Source organism: Coffea eugenioides, unplaced genomic scaffold (assembly GCF_003713205.1).
Source record: "Coffea eugenioides isolate CCC68of unplaced genomic scaffold, Ceug_1.0 ScVebR1_2110;HRSCAF=3077, whole genome shotgun sequence".
Lineage (NCBI taxonomy): Eukaryota > Viridiplantae > Streptophyta > Magnoliopsida > Gentianales > Rubiaceae > Coffea > Coffea eugenioides.
Genome location: NW_020862568.1, coordinates 8,410 through 22,775, shown reverse-complemented (window position 1 = coordinate 22,775; position 14,366 = coordinate 8,410). Strand labels below are relative to the sequence as shown.

The 14,366-nt window shown below is 31.6% G+C and overlaps 1 protein-coding gene and 1 long non-coding RNA gene across 2 annotated transcripts; both read right to left on the bottom strand.

Moving 5' to 3' along the window:
- Positions 1-369: 369 nt before the first annotated feature.
- LOC113756240 lies at positions 370-1,270 on the bottom strand. Its single transcript, XR_003465878.1, has 2 exons — positions 775-1,270; positions 370-659 (listed from the first exon to the last, which is right to left on the bottom strand). It is a non-coding gene; the product is annotated as an uncharacterized LOC113756240 (long non-coding RNA).
- Positions 1,271-1,303: 33 nt separating this feature from the next.
- LOC113756239 (putative late blight resistance protein homolog R1B-17) lies at positions 1,304-4,559 on the bottom strand. Its single transcript, XM_027299997.1, has 2 exons — positions 1,503-4,559; positions 1,304-1,309 (listed from the first exon to the last, which is right to left on the bottom strand). Exons 1-2 carry the CDS (start codon positions 4,557-4,559, stop codon positions 1,304-1,306), a joined length of 3,063 nt encoding a protein of 1,020 aa, XP_027155798.1.
- Between the last annotated feature and the right edge of the window lie 9,807 nt (positions 4,560-14,366).

Below are 14,366 nucleotides of genomic sequence, written 5' to 3'. Positions count from 1 at the left end.
ACGATGCTCAAGTGAAGTTAGCACAATTAACTCTCTTAACTTGGCTTCTCCTTGATGTTAGATTCAAGGTTCGAATCTAAAGTCTAGTAGTTAACAGAAAGAATCTAGGGAGGGTTTTAAGAATTTTTTTTTTTTTGGGTTTCCTCCTTCATTTTGTACAACAATCAATTTTGGAATGTGCTTGTATCAATTTTGGTATATGCTTGTATCAAAAGTTATTTTGTTAACTACCGGAAATCTCCCAATAGAATATTATTGTAATTCAAAGTTCAAACCAATAAGTTCTTGGAAAATTTGCAAACTCAGTTGTGCGAGCACAGCACTACTATTGAAAAAATACAAGATTCGGTCACAGGAATAACAAGAAACTTGCAAAGAAAACAAGAACAACTTGATCTTGATTGATGCTCAACAGATACAACATAACCAGTATGTGTGCAGAAGTAAAGGATTAAAAAAGAAAAGTAGAATGAAGATCAATCATCCATCATGAAATAAGGATCTTCAGATCAGTGTATTTCCCCTGCTTAATTGCTCTTCCTGAATTTGCTCCACTGAACTGGTACGGTTGGCACATTTAGACACCTCAATTATTTCAAGAGTTGATAGATTTTCCAAACAAGAAGGGATCTCCTCCAAAAACTTGCAGCTTTCCAGTACTAATTACAAAAAAGAAAAAGAAAAACTATTAAGAAAAAGAACAACTTGATCTTGATGCTAAACAGATACACATAACCCGTAGCAGTACATAAGTTAAGGACTTAAAAAACTTACTTGAGAAGATCAATCGTCCATTATGAGGTAAGGATCTTCAGATCGGTATATCCATTGCTTCTTTGCTCTTCCTGAATTTCCTCCAATGAACTGGTACAGCTGGGACATTTTGACACCTCAATTATTTCAAGGGCATAACTATTTCCCAAACAAGAAGGGATCTCCTGCAACGCTCCACAGCGATCCAATACTAGCTTCTGGAGACGAGGAAAATAGTACTGCTCCTCGTACTCATACTCGGAGGAGGCTGTCCACTTCACAATGTTCAAGGAAGCTAATTTCAAGAAACGAACTTTAGGGAACTTCTCTACTTCCATTTCCCATATTTCCCCCTCAAAGGCTTGTTTGAGTAATTTGAGCACCTCAAGATTGGGTAGATTTCCAATTGCTGCCATTTTGCTCCATGGCAAGCGAAAATAAGATAGGGTCAATTTTTTAATAGTCAAAGGAAATTGGAAATCTAACTGATATCGGTCACCGCCGTAAATAACGCAACTCAGACTGAGTGATTCCAACTGACTTAGACAATTCATTGCTACATGATATTGAACATCTGGCTTCAGATTGACAGAGCATCTCAGCTTGCGGATATTTGGAAACTTTCTCAACAGCTTGCTGATGTTTTCCTCAGGATCGAGAGACAAACAGGACAAGAAATCTAAGTCACGCAACTGTGACGAGTTGTCAAGATTGTCTCTAGGGAAAAAAAAACAATAATGCTTATCGACCTCATCAATTAGTTGTAAATGCCTTAGTTTCTTCAGGTTCCATATGGTATCTGGTAGTGAAACTGAACGATGAGTTGAAGAATTTCGCCAAATCAAAGTTTCCAAATTCGGGAGATTGCATACTGATGATGGGAGACTGATTTTACCTCGACCAAGAATTGCCAAGTAGCGCAAGTGAACAAGCAGTTCTACCTCTCTAGGAAAGGGGTCGAGTCCAATTTGGCTCAAATCTAACACTTTGACAAGTTTGATGATGTGAAAAATGAATCGAAGGTCAAAACTAATACTGTCTTCATCGTGACTGAATAATAATAGACTGCGTATGGCAGGAGAAAATAACCTCAAGTTGTCAAAGTGCTCGAGCTTAGAATCAATAATGCATAAGCGGCGTAGGTAGCATGGCACAGTGAAAGCAGATAAGTCATCATACCTACGTACCCGCTGCAAAAGCTTTTCTTCTTTGGCTTTTGTCACACAAAACTCATATAACAAATCGTGAATGCGACAAGCTTTGACCCCATCAATGGATCTTGGTTTCGAAACTATGACTAAGCTTCTGCTAATAAGTTCCATCAGGTAATCATTTGCCACATCCTCTGATCTCTTGAGCTGAGTTTTTTGAACAAGTCCTTCAGCGACCCATAGAGAAATCAACCTCTTGGTATTGTGTTCATGGTCTTCTGGAAAGGCTCCAAAATAAAGAAAACATGCCTTCAAAGTATCAGGTAAATGTTTGTAACTCAGCTCTAATGTAGCGGTACATTGTTCCGTACTAGAAACATTCCTTGAACTTAAACCTTCCACAGCTTCTTTCCAACCATATCGGTCCATCCTTGAGAGAATTCCGGCAAGAATGACAACCGTAAGAGGTAGTCCTTGACACATTTCCACGACTTGCTGTCGAATTTCACATAGTTCTGGAGGAGCCAAATCTTGTCCAGGATATAACTTCCCTTTTAGCAAATCCCAGGTCTCATTAGGAGTGAGTTGAGGAAGAGAATACGGTTCATGGTCGAGTTTGGCTTGCGGAGCAACACCACGGAGCCGACTTGTCAAGATAACTCTACTTCCATTTCCATCATCAGGGAATGAGGCTTCCAATCCGTTCCATGCATCAATGTCCCATACATCGTCCAAAACAATGAGATATCTGTTTTTCAGCAAACGTCTTTTGACTTGAAGAGCCAGATCTTCTTCACCCATCTTAAAAACATCCTCAGGAAGCTTGGACTCAATACAAGTCAAAATTTGAAGCAACAGATTTCTCTTTTGATATATTTGAGAAACAGTACACCAAGCACGCTCTTGAAAATGGGAATTCACTGAAGAATCATTGTACACTTTTCTAGCCAAAGTTGTCTTACCGCATCCCGGCATACCCACAATGGAAACAATTTTCACTTGGCGTGATCCATATCTGAGTCCATTGATTATCGATGCCGTCTCATCCTCGAATCCCACCACCACATCATTGACTATTGGCTTACTTCCTTCTTGTGGCATGTGATTGAATCTCTTCGTTACTTCCTTAACTTTTCCACCAAGTCTGTCGCTATCACAAATCTTCAAGGCCGCAGCTTTAATGATGTTCATTTCTTCTAAAATGGAATGAATGGACATTGAAGAAGAATCTAAGATATTTCCAGTTATTAAGGAGTCAATAAAAAGCTCTATCCTGTATGCCACCCCAACAATACGATTCCAAATTGCCTGGACCTCCTCATCTTCATTTTGCAGCTCCACAATTTTCCACAGCAAAGAACGTAAACAAACAAGTACTTCCTGGACTTTTTGAATTGGATGATCGATCAAAGCAATCGAGCCGGCCTCAGAACTTGTCACATCCATCATCTTTTCTAGAAGGGAATCAACAAAGCCCAGTCCATTGGTCGTAGGAAAAGTGAATGATGATGATTCTGGACACTTCTCTGTGATTACTGCATCGATGAGCTTAATTATTTCCAATAACTCAGAACACACGATATCCATATCCTTGGCTTGTATGGCGTCTTTGATTGCATTCAGAGAGAGTGGGGAAATAAAATCTCCTCCATAACATTTCACGACTCGAGTAGGATCTCTTACTTTCTCATCGAACTCCTTTGGCTTCTCCTTCAAAATGGTTCTCAAGGAATTGAGCCCCTCGTAAAACATTTGTAGTTGACGCAAAATCACAGGACAAGTACCATGCTTTAGTTTCTCCCAAAGATTACACAGGAGAGAATGGTAGAAGTCTCTCAATATGCGCTCATCTGTATCTCCGTATGATTGTCTTGATAATTTTGAAGCAATCAGGGCCTTGATACAAGTCTCAAGGACTTGCGGTTCAACAGGAATAATCTTCTGCGGCAGTTCCGAAATGCTTTCCTTGATATCCTTGGGCGATCCGAAACCCTTCTTAAACTGGAACTTATAAGAGAGGCCTGCTGCATTGATAGCCACAGCTTCAGTGTGAACCAACAAAGGTCCCAATTCTGTGTTTTCAACGCCATGCAGTGTGAGAAAACGGATGAAGTTTTTCATGAACGCCAGCTTCTCTTCAAGGGCTTTAATTAGTCCAACTTGATGTGGCAGCCGACTCCTTGGAAGATAATTCACTAGATTCTCCAGAAGAGAATCCATGAATTCCATAAGGTCATCTTTTCGAACGACCGAATTACTGGACTGCCGTGACGAGGAACCCAAGAAAAAGACGTACCATTCGCAAATTTCTTGTTCGAAGGATTCCATGTCTTTTTCTAAATCATGGACCACTTTCCAAGGCTGATCAGAAGATTGGATCTCCTTTGCCCACTTGGGAATAACATCTCCAATCCGAACTGCCAGAGCTTCTAGGCTTGCATGATGATTATCTGCCTGGTTCTTTTTGTTGTCAAATAGTAATTGCACATCATGGTTGCTGTATTTTCTCGCACACAGAAGAAATGTTCTCAGATATCTTCGCATGTGTCTCATGCGTCTCAGGTACTTCTGCGGCCAATTTGGAAATTCTGGATAATCCAGCGCTTGCAGATCATCCAAGATGGAAGTAATACAAGTGATACTAGTGGAGGCCATCTAATAAAAGGAAGATCAACAAGGGAACCAGAATGTATCGATCTCAATTTAAGAGATGAAACAGTTCCCAAATATGAAAGGAGACGAGAAAGATCTGCAAAACCTCAAAAATAAGTGCTCTCCCCTTTTCTGCACGTTGATTGCTAGTGTCCAGAAAGTAAATGACAAATAGTCATTGGATACTTCTTGGATGATTGAAAGAAAAAAAGACCCACTGCACATGCGTTATCCACTAGTCCAACTGCTTGAATGGTACAAATAGAAGTTGGAAAATGTTGTAGTAACTATAGTTATGGTAACTAAACAGTTTTTATCTGATATAACAGGTTATTATACTTTTAGCGACTATTTGATTACATGTTTGACCTATTCACCTAAATAGGATAATGCCTAAAAATAAGGAAGCAAGTTTCTTATCTAAAATAGTAAGTTAACCGTAATAATTAGTAACTTTTGTGTCTCAAAAGGTAAATTGGAATAAAGATGAAACTTACTTTTTTAAAAAATAAATTACTATTTTATATCCCAAACATACTTTTGGCATTTGGTAAGAGGGTATCGGATTCGGGGAATGGAATGAACCCATAAATGGTGTTTGGTTCACTGGAATGGGAATTGAAATCTTGGAATGATTTCTAAAAATTTGGTGTTTCTCCATTCCCAAGTATTTGGGTGGGTTTTGTCCGATTCCCAAGTTTGATTCCAAGAAAAAAATCCAATTACATATTATAATTATACAATGATATAATTAATATTTATATATATTATATTTATTATATATTATAATATATACATATATATAATATATTATAATTATAATTATAATATTAGTACATTATATAAATATATATTATAATTATTTAGTTAAATATAAATATATATACCGTAATATATATTTAGTTAATATTATATACCGTAATATATTTATAATATATATTATATAAATATAATTATATTTAACTAAATAATTATAATATATATTTATATAATGTACTAATATTATAATTATAATATATTATATATATGTATATCTATATATGTATATTATATGTGCATATAATTAAAATAAATACATGTATATAATATTAATAAATTATATATTTATATTTATATTTATTATTTTAAATATAATAATATACAATAACTATATCTAATTAATATGCATTATATTTATATAAAATATTAGTACAATTAATATTTATATATTATATATTATATAATTATAATTATATATTTATATTATAACTTTCATATAATTATAATTAATTATATATAATATTTAATTTAATTAGTTACAAACTTATAATAATGATATTATTATATTATATAATTATATATTATAATTATTTAGTTAAATATAATTATACTTATATAATATATATTATAAATTTATTAATATTATATAATAATATATTTATAATATATATGTATATTTATAAATGTATATTATATGTGCGTATAATTATAATATATACATGTATGTAATATTAATAAATTATATAATTATTATTATTATTATTATTTTAAATATAATAATATATAATAACAACTATATTTAATATGTAATATATATTACATTTATATAAAATATTTGTATAATTAATATTTGTATATATTATATAATTATAATTGTATATTTATATTATAACATTTGTATATTTATATTTAATTATATATATAATATTTAATTTAATTAGTTACAAACTTATAATAATGATAATATTAGTTATATATATTATATAATGTATATTAATTTGTGTAATATAATTAATATTATCAATTATACTAATAATTATACATGTTTACTAATAGAAATTATTAATCAGTTAGACTAAATTTACTAATACATTTATACTAATATATTTAATTAGTAAAAATTTCTTATATCTCATTTACAAAGAGCCAATAACTATCATTTACAATGTGATTTATAATATATTTATTATATTCCATTCCGAAAGAGAAGACGAACCAAACATCAACTATAGTAATGATACACATTCCAGGTACTTGAACCAAACAAATGTATTGGAATGAATGACCTCATTCCAAACCCAAGATATCCGATTCTGAATCCGAATCCAATTCCGATGTGCGAACCAAACGCCACCTAAGTTTAGTTCAAGTAATAGTAAGTTTTCATACATAAATAGTAATTCTTACTTATAACATAGTAAATTTGATTAATGACCAAAACTTACTAATTTATGGCGCAAATGTATTATTTTGCTTAAAAAAACTTATACCAAACCAATACTAGGAAGTTTATTTGAAATAATAATAAAATGTTTTATTAATGATTAAAACTTAGCATCTTAGTTGGTAAGTACTCATAATATACTTGTATAATACATGATTATATGTATAATTTAAAATTTTTTTGTATTTATATATTTTAAAATATTGTGAAAAATATTTTGACCTTTCACATAACCTTATAAATAATAAAATTTTGTCGTACTATAATTTTGATAATTTTTGAAAATTTTAAAAGTTTGAATAATAATAACAACACATCTTCCTAGTTATATATGGAATATCACTTATATATGTAATTTCTATAATTTAAAACCTATTAATATATAAGATGATAAAGTTTTAATATATTTATTGTCTGGGAAAACAGAGGAATCACATATCTCAATCAAAATTTAAAGGGTAAAATTCAAAAACTTCTTGTATTTTGTCAAACGTTTAATTTAATTCTTTTTGATTTAAAAACCTACATCATAACTCCTTGTGATTTCAACTAAATTGAAAATTGGACGGAAAGCATCCGATCCAAAGCGGAAGAAATGCAAGTAATACTATAGTATTGGAGGCCATCTAATCAAAGATTAATAAGAGAACCAGCAGAGATCTCAATTTAGAGATGAGACAACTCTCAAATGTGAAAGGAGATAAGAACTGCAAAACCTCACAATCGAGTGCTCTTCTCTTGCTCTGGTGATAGATTGCTAGTATATAGAAAAGAAAGGACAAATAGTCAATGGACATTTCTTGGATTATTTTTAAAAAAATTATAGAAAACGACTCCATTGCACTTAGTCATTAGTCCAAATGTTTGAATAATACAGCATTAATTACGCTCTTAACAATCTTTTAATACATCTAGCGGCACTAATTTCGCAACCGGGTTAATCACACCATACTGCCAAATTATTTTGATTAATCTTGCACGTTATTATAATTGCTTATGTCAATGAAGTAGGACTTTAATTTAATTTTGAGATTAACAACAAGAATTCAATCAACAATCCATTTAATAAACTAGCAATAGTTCGCGTACTTTGCACGTGATTATATTAACCCAAATATAACATGTCTTTTATATATATATATATATATATATATATATATATATATATTTGTGAAATTTGATTGTTTACCTGATAATAAAACATGTCATATTTTCGTTAACCAATTATTATTCCAAAGTCCATCTAAATATGAACTCTTTGATCAATTATTTTTGAATTTATTTTGAGTTTTCTTTTTTTTTAATTTATGTTGATCTTTTCGGTAAATTATGGATTCAGCTTTGATAAATAATTCCTAATTCGGTTATTTTTCACCAAAGTTGTTGTATACTCACAATATTTTTACCATAAAATCATAATATTATTTTTTAAAAATATTGTACAAAAAAAATTGCTAAACAGGAAATATATGCATACATGTCAAGTGTGAGCCTAGTAAATAGAATTCATAATTGTTAGTAAAATAAAGACTTAAATCGTAAAATCAATTTCGAAAGGGGTATTAGAATAAATAAATTGATTAGTTAGATTTTGTCATTCTAATAATTTTCACCACACTCACCCCTTTCTTTACCCTTTTGGAAAGCTCGTTTATGAACCAGAGTCTAGACGTGCCTTTTCTTACTTAAAAATAAACCCCAAAGTTAAGTTTATGATGAAATCAATAAATTTTAAGAAATAAAAAAAATTGTATGAACATTTTAAATATTATTTTCCCTTGCTAAGACAAATGAAATGCAATTGTATAGTTAGAATGAATTAATTATTTAAGAATAAAATATATGAATCGTGCTCATATCCAATTTCGCATGAACATTTTACTTTATATCTTTCCAATTGAACTTTTCACAAAAAATTTTATGAATTTGAATTGAATAATATGAGGTGCATTGTTGAATTTGGATTATTGACATTTTTTCTAAGTGTTATTGTGGTTGATAATAATATAATGATTTATACAGCTTAATTATCTTAAAATGGCTATTTAGTTTCAATTGATAGTAATAGTTGGATTCTTTTATTTTTGCTTTACTTTTAGTATTTCTTTATATTGATAGAAGGCACATAATTATGTACCTGTCTCATGATATTCATATCAAGATTCTCCAAATGAATATGGGCTCTTTTCTTATTCTCTTTTGTTCTAAGAGCATCTATTTTTTTATACTAATATTTTTTTTACAATCTTAAAATTGTGGTTAATGAAGTTGGTCAAACTATTTTGAGTAAGAAATTGTTTCGAATAAGAAACTTTGATGCACATAAAAATTGGAGATGAAATGTGAGGGTCGCTAAATAGTTTTAAATAGGGAATTTTTCATTTTAATTACCATTATTATTGAGATATATTCATTTGTAATGTTTCATATTTTAATTATTACCACAATTAAAATACAATAACTTGGGGTAATATGGAAACAGCATAAATTAAGATAAAAAAAGTGCTTACAACTTATAATGCCAAATCTCGCCATACTTTTAATATAGTAATAGTAATAATAATAGATAAAGAGAAAAATAAAACAAGATAACACGTTTGATATTGGGAGGGACAGGGGGCATGGAACATTTTTTTTCTCTTTATTGTTATTTTTTTGAGCCTTATTGACGGGTATTTTACATACGTGCAAGCTAAAAAATACCGAATTACACCCGTTCACTGCAAGTATACAGATCAACTAGTAGTTTAGGGTATATATCGGGTCGATCCCACAGGGAAGAATGCAATTACCGATGTTTTCAAACTCCTTTATTATTTAGACTACCACAAATATAAAATTTAAGAAAATAACACTAGAAAGCTCCTAGAGATATGGAATTCCTTACTACTCTTGCAAATGAGATTACCGGTTAAGTGAATGCTATTATCTTGATTAGTTATGGCGTAATTTCCTAATGTATGTGAAACCTACTTTCGTAGTGAATCAACTATACTTGTAATTAAGCCATACCTACTCTCGTGGTTATGAAATTAATTACAAGTTCATTTCTTTTATGAAATTACATGAAACAAGTCACTTAAGCCACATAGGTGCACCTCTACTTTCGTGAGTGTACTCCCTAGGCTTATCACTTCTTTGAACTAGTGTTAAATTCCAATTTTCATTGCAAACTTAACACCTTAAGATTATCATAATTAATGGCCAATTAATCATGATTAGATAACCAAAAGTAATAAATAACTTGCTCAAAATAATATGACCAAATAACCAAATAAACATCATTAACAAAATATAGCAAGTTCAACCATAACTCTAGGCATAAACTTTAAAGACACATATTAAACACAAAATCCAGAACTTGCATATTAACTATATTTAAGAATCCAATACAAAAGATAAAGAGTTGGAGAAGAGATAACCCATGTCACTTGAGCTTCAACTTCTCTTTCTTCATCTCCATTTTCATCCTAATCTAGCCATTATACAAGAATGGATGAACTACAATTACTACACTATCCTACACTAAGGAAATGGAAGAACTACATTTCTGCACTCTTCAAGCTTCTCCCGTGTCCTCTGCATGTCCTGGTTGCTCCCTATATAAACTGCTCCAAAAGCTCCTTTTCCATTGGTCCAAACTTGCTGCATTTGATTTCCAAATCTGAAATTGTTAAGATAGTCAATAGCCATTGTTTTTGACTTGAAAATATGCCAACTTTCTTGCCCTTTTGTCTTCTAAAGCATGTGCACCGAATTCTCTTGCAGATTGTAGCTGGAAAGTAGTCAGAACACAAGAGAATTGACTGAGCAAAATTGCAGAATTGCGGCCGGAAAACGCGCCTACACAAAACGCGGTTACAAGTCACGTTTTGTGTACTCGCGTATTCACTTTGTCCTTACTTCAGCTGCGATTTTCTCTATCATAAAGGCTGAACTGGATTTTTTGTAAAACACCAAAGTTGTAGCCCTTTGAGTTAGCTTTCCAATGCTTCAAGAATCATCCAAATCTGAGCTTTGTAGCCTGAGATATGATCGAAATACTAAACACTGGTCAGAGCTCTGTTTTCCACTTTGGACAGCTGAGTTGAATTTCGGTATTTCAACTTTTGGACTATGAAAACGGCTAAACTGGACTTTGATGTCTTCATACCAAATGTAGATATATCTCTTAGCTTCAAAATGGTACCAAGATCACCTTGATCCGATCTGTGTAGCTCCAGATATAGTCAAAATACCAAAACGTGTCAGAGTTGTCAAAACCTGACTTTTCTTGATTCAAATTGCATTTTTCCTTTTTACACTTCATATTTTATTTTCACCACTTTAATCTATCTTCAATCATTCAAATATCTTCTCAATGCACTTCAATTGATGATTGAATCATTAAACCTACAAAATATGAAGTTTTTACCATAAAAATCCATAAAATGCAATGTTTAGCCATTTTAACATAAAATGTAGTTTTTTTACCAAAACCTTAGTTATTTTAGTTATTAAACTAAATAATCAAACCAAAATTAACTAATAAAACACACAAAAAATACGTAAAATAAACTCTTATCAAATACCCCCACACTTGAACCATTGCTTGTCCTCAAGCAATAAAAATACAAACCAACAATGATCCAAAATTTGAAAATAAACATATGTAGCATTTCAACTTCATTTCCTCAAAACAAAGTAAATAACCATTATGCAATTATTCAATTAAGTTCAAGTACTCATAATATCAAGTAAAGGAGAGCCAATTATACCGTAATTATAACAAGTTTAATTCAATTTCTCATTCTTACTTAATTTCATACGCAAGTAACTCATATGGTCAATAATATGCTTCCTAAACTCATGATCATTTCTTATTCTACTTAAACAGATATTTATTCATATAACGTAGCTAAATATTACTTAAGTTGTGAAAGTGTCTTTTGACGCGAGAATCGACATTTTTAGATGAAGATCACCGGTTACTCAACACTTCACATACTCAAGTTGCTTTGCATACTCTTAATTCAAGTACCGTTTTACGCGAAAGTCGACATTTGTAGATGAAGACTCCCGGTTACTAAGTACAAGAATCATTGGAGTAGAATAGATCTTTTTTTTTTCTTCTTTTTTTTTCATTTTTTTTTCTTTTTACAGCAAAGATAATAATAAATTCCTCAAAAGAATAATCATTGCAGAAGAGTATTGCACTTATTGGACCATATTTTATTCACTTAACTTTATAAAATCCAATAAAAGAGAAGAACAATTTCATCAAATATGCAAAAAAATATAGGCATAATTTTCTCCACTTTAAAAGATATACTTTCCTACAAATGCAAAAATTATAATCACATAATAGTCATTTCCAAGTTAAATGAGAAAAGAAATTTCCAAATCACATATATTTATCTCAATTGTAGAAGGAATTTGAACTACTAATGGTATGGAACTTGGTACCCCTTGGATAAAATCGAAAAAATATGAAACTTTTTGGGGCAAGTTTGCAATTTTGGACAAGATTTTAAAAAAATTTTGAATTTTAACACAAGTCCAATATTTGCAACTAATAATTCAATCACATACAATATATATAATCTCAATTCTCCCCCCACACTTAACATACACATTGTCCTCAATGTGTAAGAAGGGAAAATCAATGATAAAAAAATAATCAATTAATAATAATACTTCCCCTATTGTTGTGATAATATGAAGCTTGCAAGGTATGTTGTTCGCTTGTCTTACATCGGCTTCATGGTTCCATTTGGGTAACCATTAGTGATATAAACCTAAAAATGGAAAATGAGAAACAAAAAGTGATAACAAGCTTTAATAAACTATTAACGGCGATTCCGTAATTCCTACCTTTGTGGTGTGATGTTACCTTATAGAAAAATAAACACCAATAAGCAACTGAAGAGTTACAAGAAAATATATGGAGCGAAAAGCAAGAAAAAGAGAATCAAGGAAGCTGCATTTTTTTTTTTTTTTTTAAAAAAAAGGTGCTCAGAAAACGCGAGTAGAAACGCGCCTTCAGATCGCGTTTTGTAGGCGCGTTTCTTCCCAAAAGTTGCAGTACTGAAAACGCGGTTCTGTGAGAAAACGCGACTTGAAGTCGCGTTTTAAATGGCGCGTTTTTATCTTTGATCCAGGCAACAAAACGCGACTTCCATAAAAACGCGACTTCAAGTCGCGTTTTGAAGGCGCGTTTTCTGTTCTGCAGGTGCAGAATCGAAAACGCGATTCTGTAAACACGCGACTCAGAGGCGCGTTTTCTTGAGAAACGCGTTTTCTGCTGCGAATTTTAGCAGAAATTCAACTTTTGAAAATTTACAAATAATACCCCAATTTCCCAAAATGCATCATAGATCATTTGTTTGCAAAAATACTCAATGCATGCACATGTAAAATGATCAAAATATGCATTTTAACCCCTTCTAACAAATCAAAAACAACAATTACTCAAATTGAGGGGTTGAGTTCCTTGATCAAATTTCGCTTTTTTCACCTCATTTGGTCACTTTTGCTTCCATTTCCAATACCTACAAATGAAAAATAACAAAATAACTCAAACATATACTTTAAACATAAAATCACCACAAAATAACATAAACTTAAACAAACATTGGGTTGCCTCCCAATAAGCGCTTCTTTAAAGTCAATAGCTTGACTATTTCACCTCATTTTTCAAGGAGGCTTAGTTAACGAATAATCCACCATTTTTGGTCGTGGTGGATCATTAAATGGTGACTTTATAGCAAAAGTCACATGATCTAATGATAGGAGAAATGGAATTGACTTACCTATCCCAAGTGTTTCATAAATATTACCTTGAATATGCACCACTTGAGAACTTACCAACGGGAATGCCATGAGAGTATCTTGGGCAGCAATACCCTTAGAACCTACACTTTCAATGCACTCCTCAAGAGGGGTGAAAAATGAGTCATTAAAACTCACCTCTTGAGGCTCAAAGTTAGTTCCAAAGATATTATCATGTGAAATGGATATTTGCTCATTGAAACACAATTGAGATTCATCATTTTCATCAAAATGCAATCCATTTTCACATACAACATTCCTACCATTCATGCTAGGATCATTTTGCAATTTATTAGAAGAAATAACCTCACACAATGCATTCAATTGCTCATTTATTCTGCCAAAGTGAGAAGTTAATTCATCTATTCTTTTCTCAATCCTATCAAAACGGTCGGAAGTCACATTAGCTAACTTTTCTATAGCTAACTCCCAAGATGGTTTTGCTTTATATTGGACATTTTCAGATTGGTAATCATAAAAATATGAAGAATCACTATAAGTACCATGATTATCCCAACCATAAGCATTAGCACTATATCGATCAAAACAAGGATTGTAATGCTCTAATTCATCATAATAATCCACATTTTGTGCTTGCATACATGTATTAGTAGCATGATAACCTCCACACAAGTCACAAATCACATGATAAGAATTAAAAGTATTAAAATTCCTCCCTTGCTCAATTTCATGCATAATTGTGTCCATTTGAACTTGTAACATCATAACATCAAATTTTGCCTTTAAGCACCTTAAACCATCTTCAAAAGACATACCTTCAGTAATTTCTTGGTTAC

Excerpts from the sequence above, each read along its gene's own strand:
- LOC113756239 (XM_027299997.1), bottom strand. The coding sequence starts at position 4,559 with ATGGCCTCCACTAGTATCACTTGTATTACTTCCATCTTGGATGATCTG.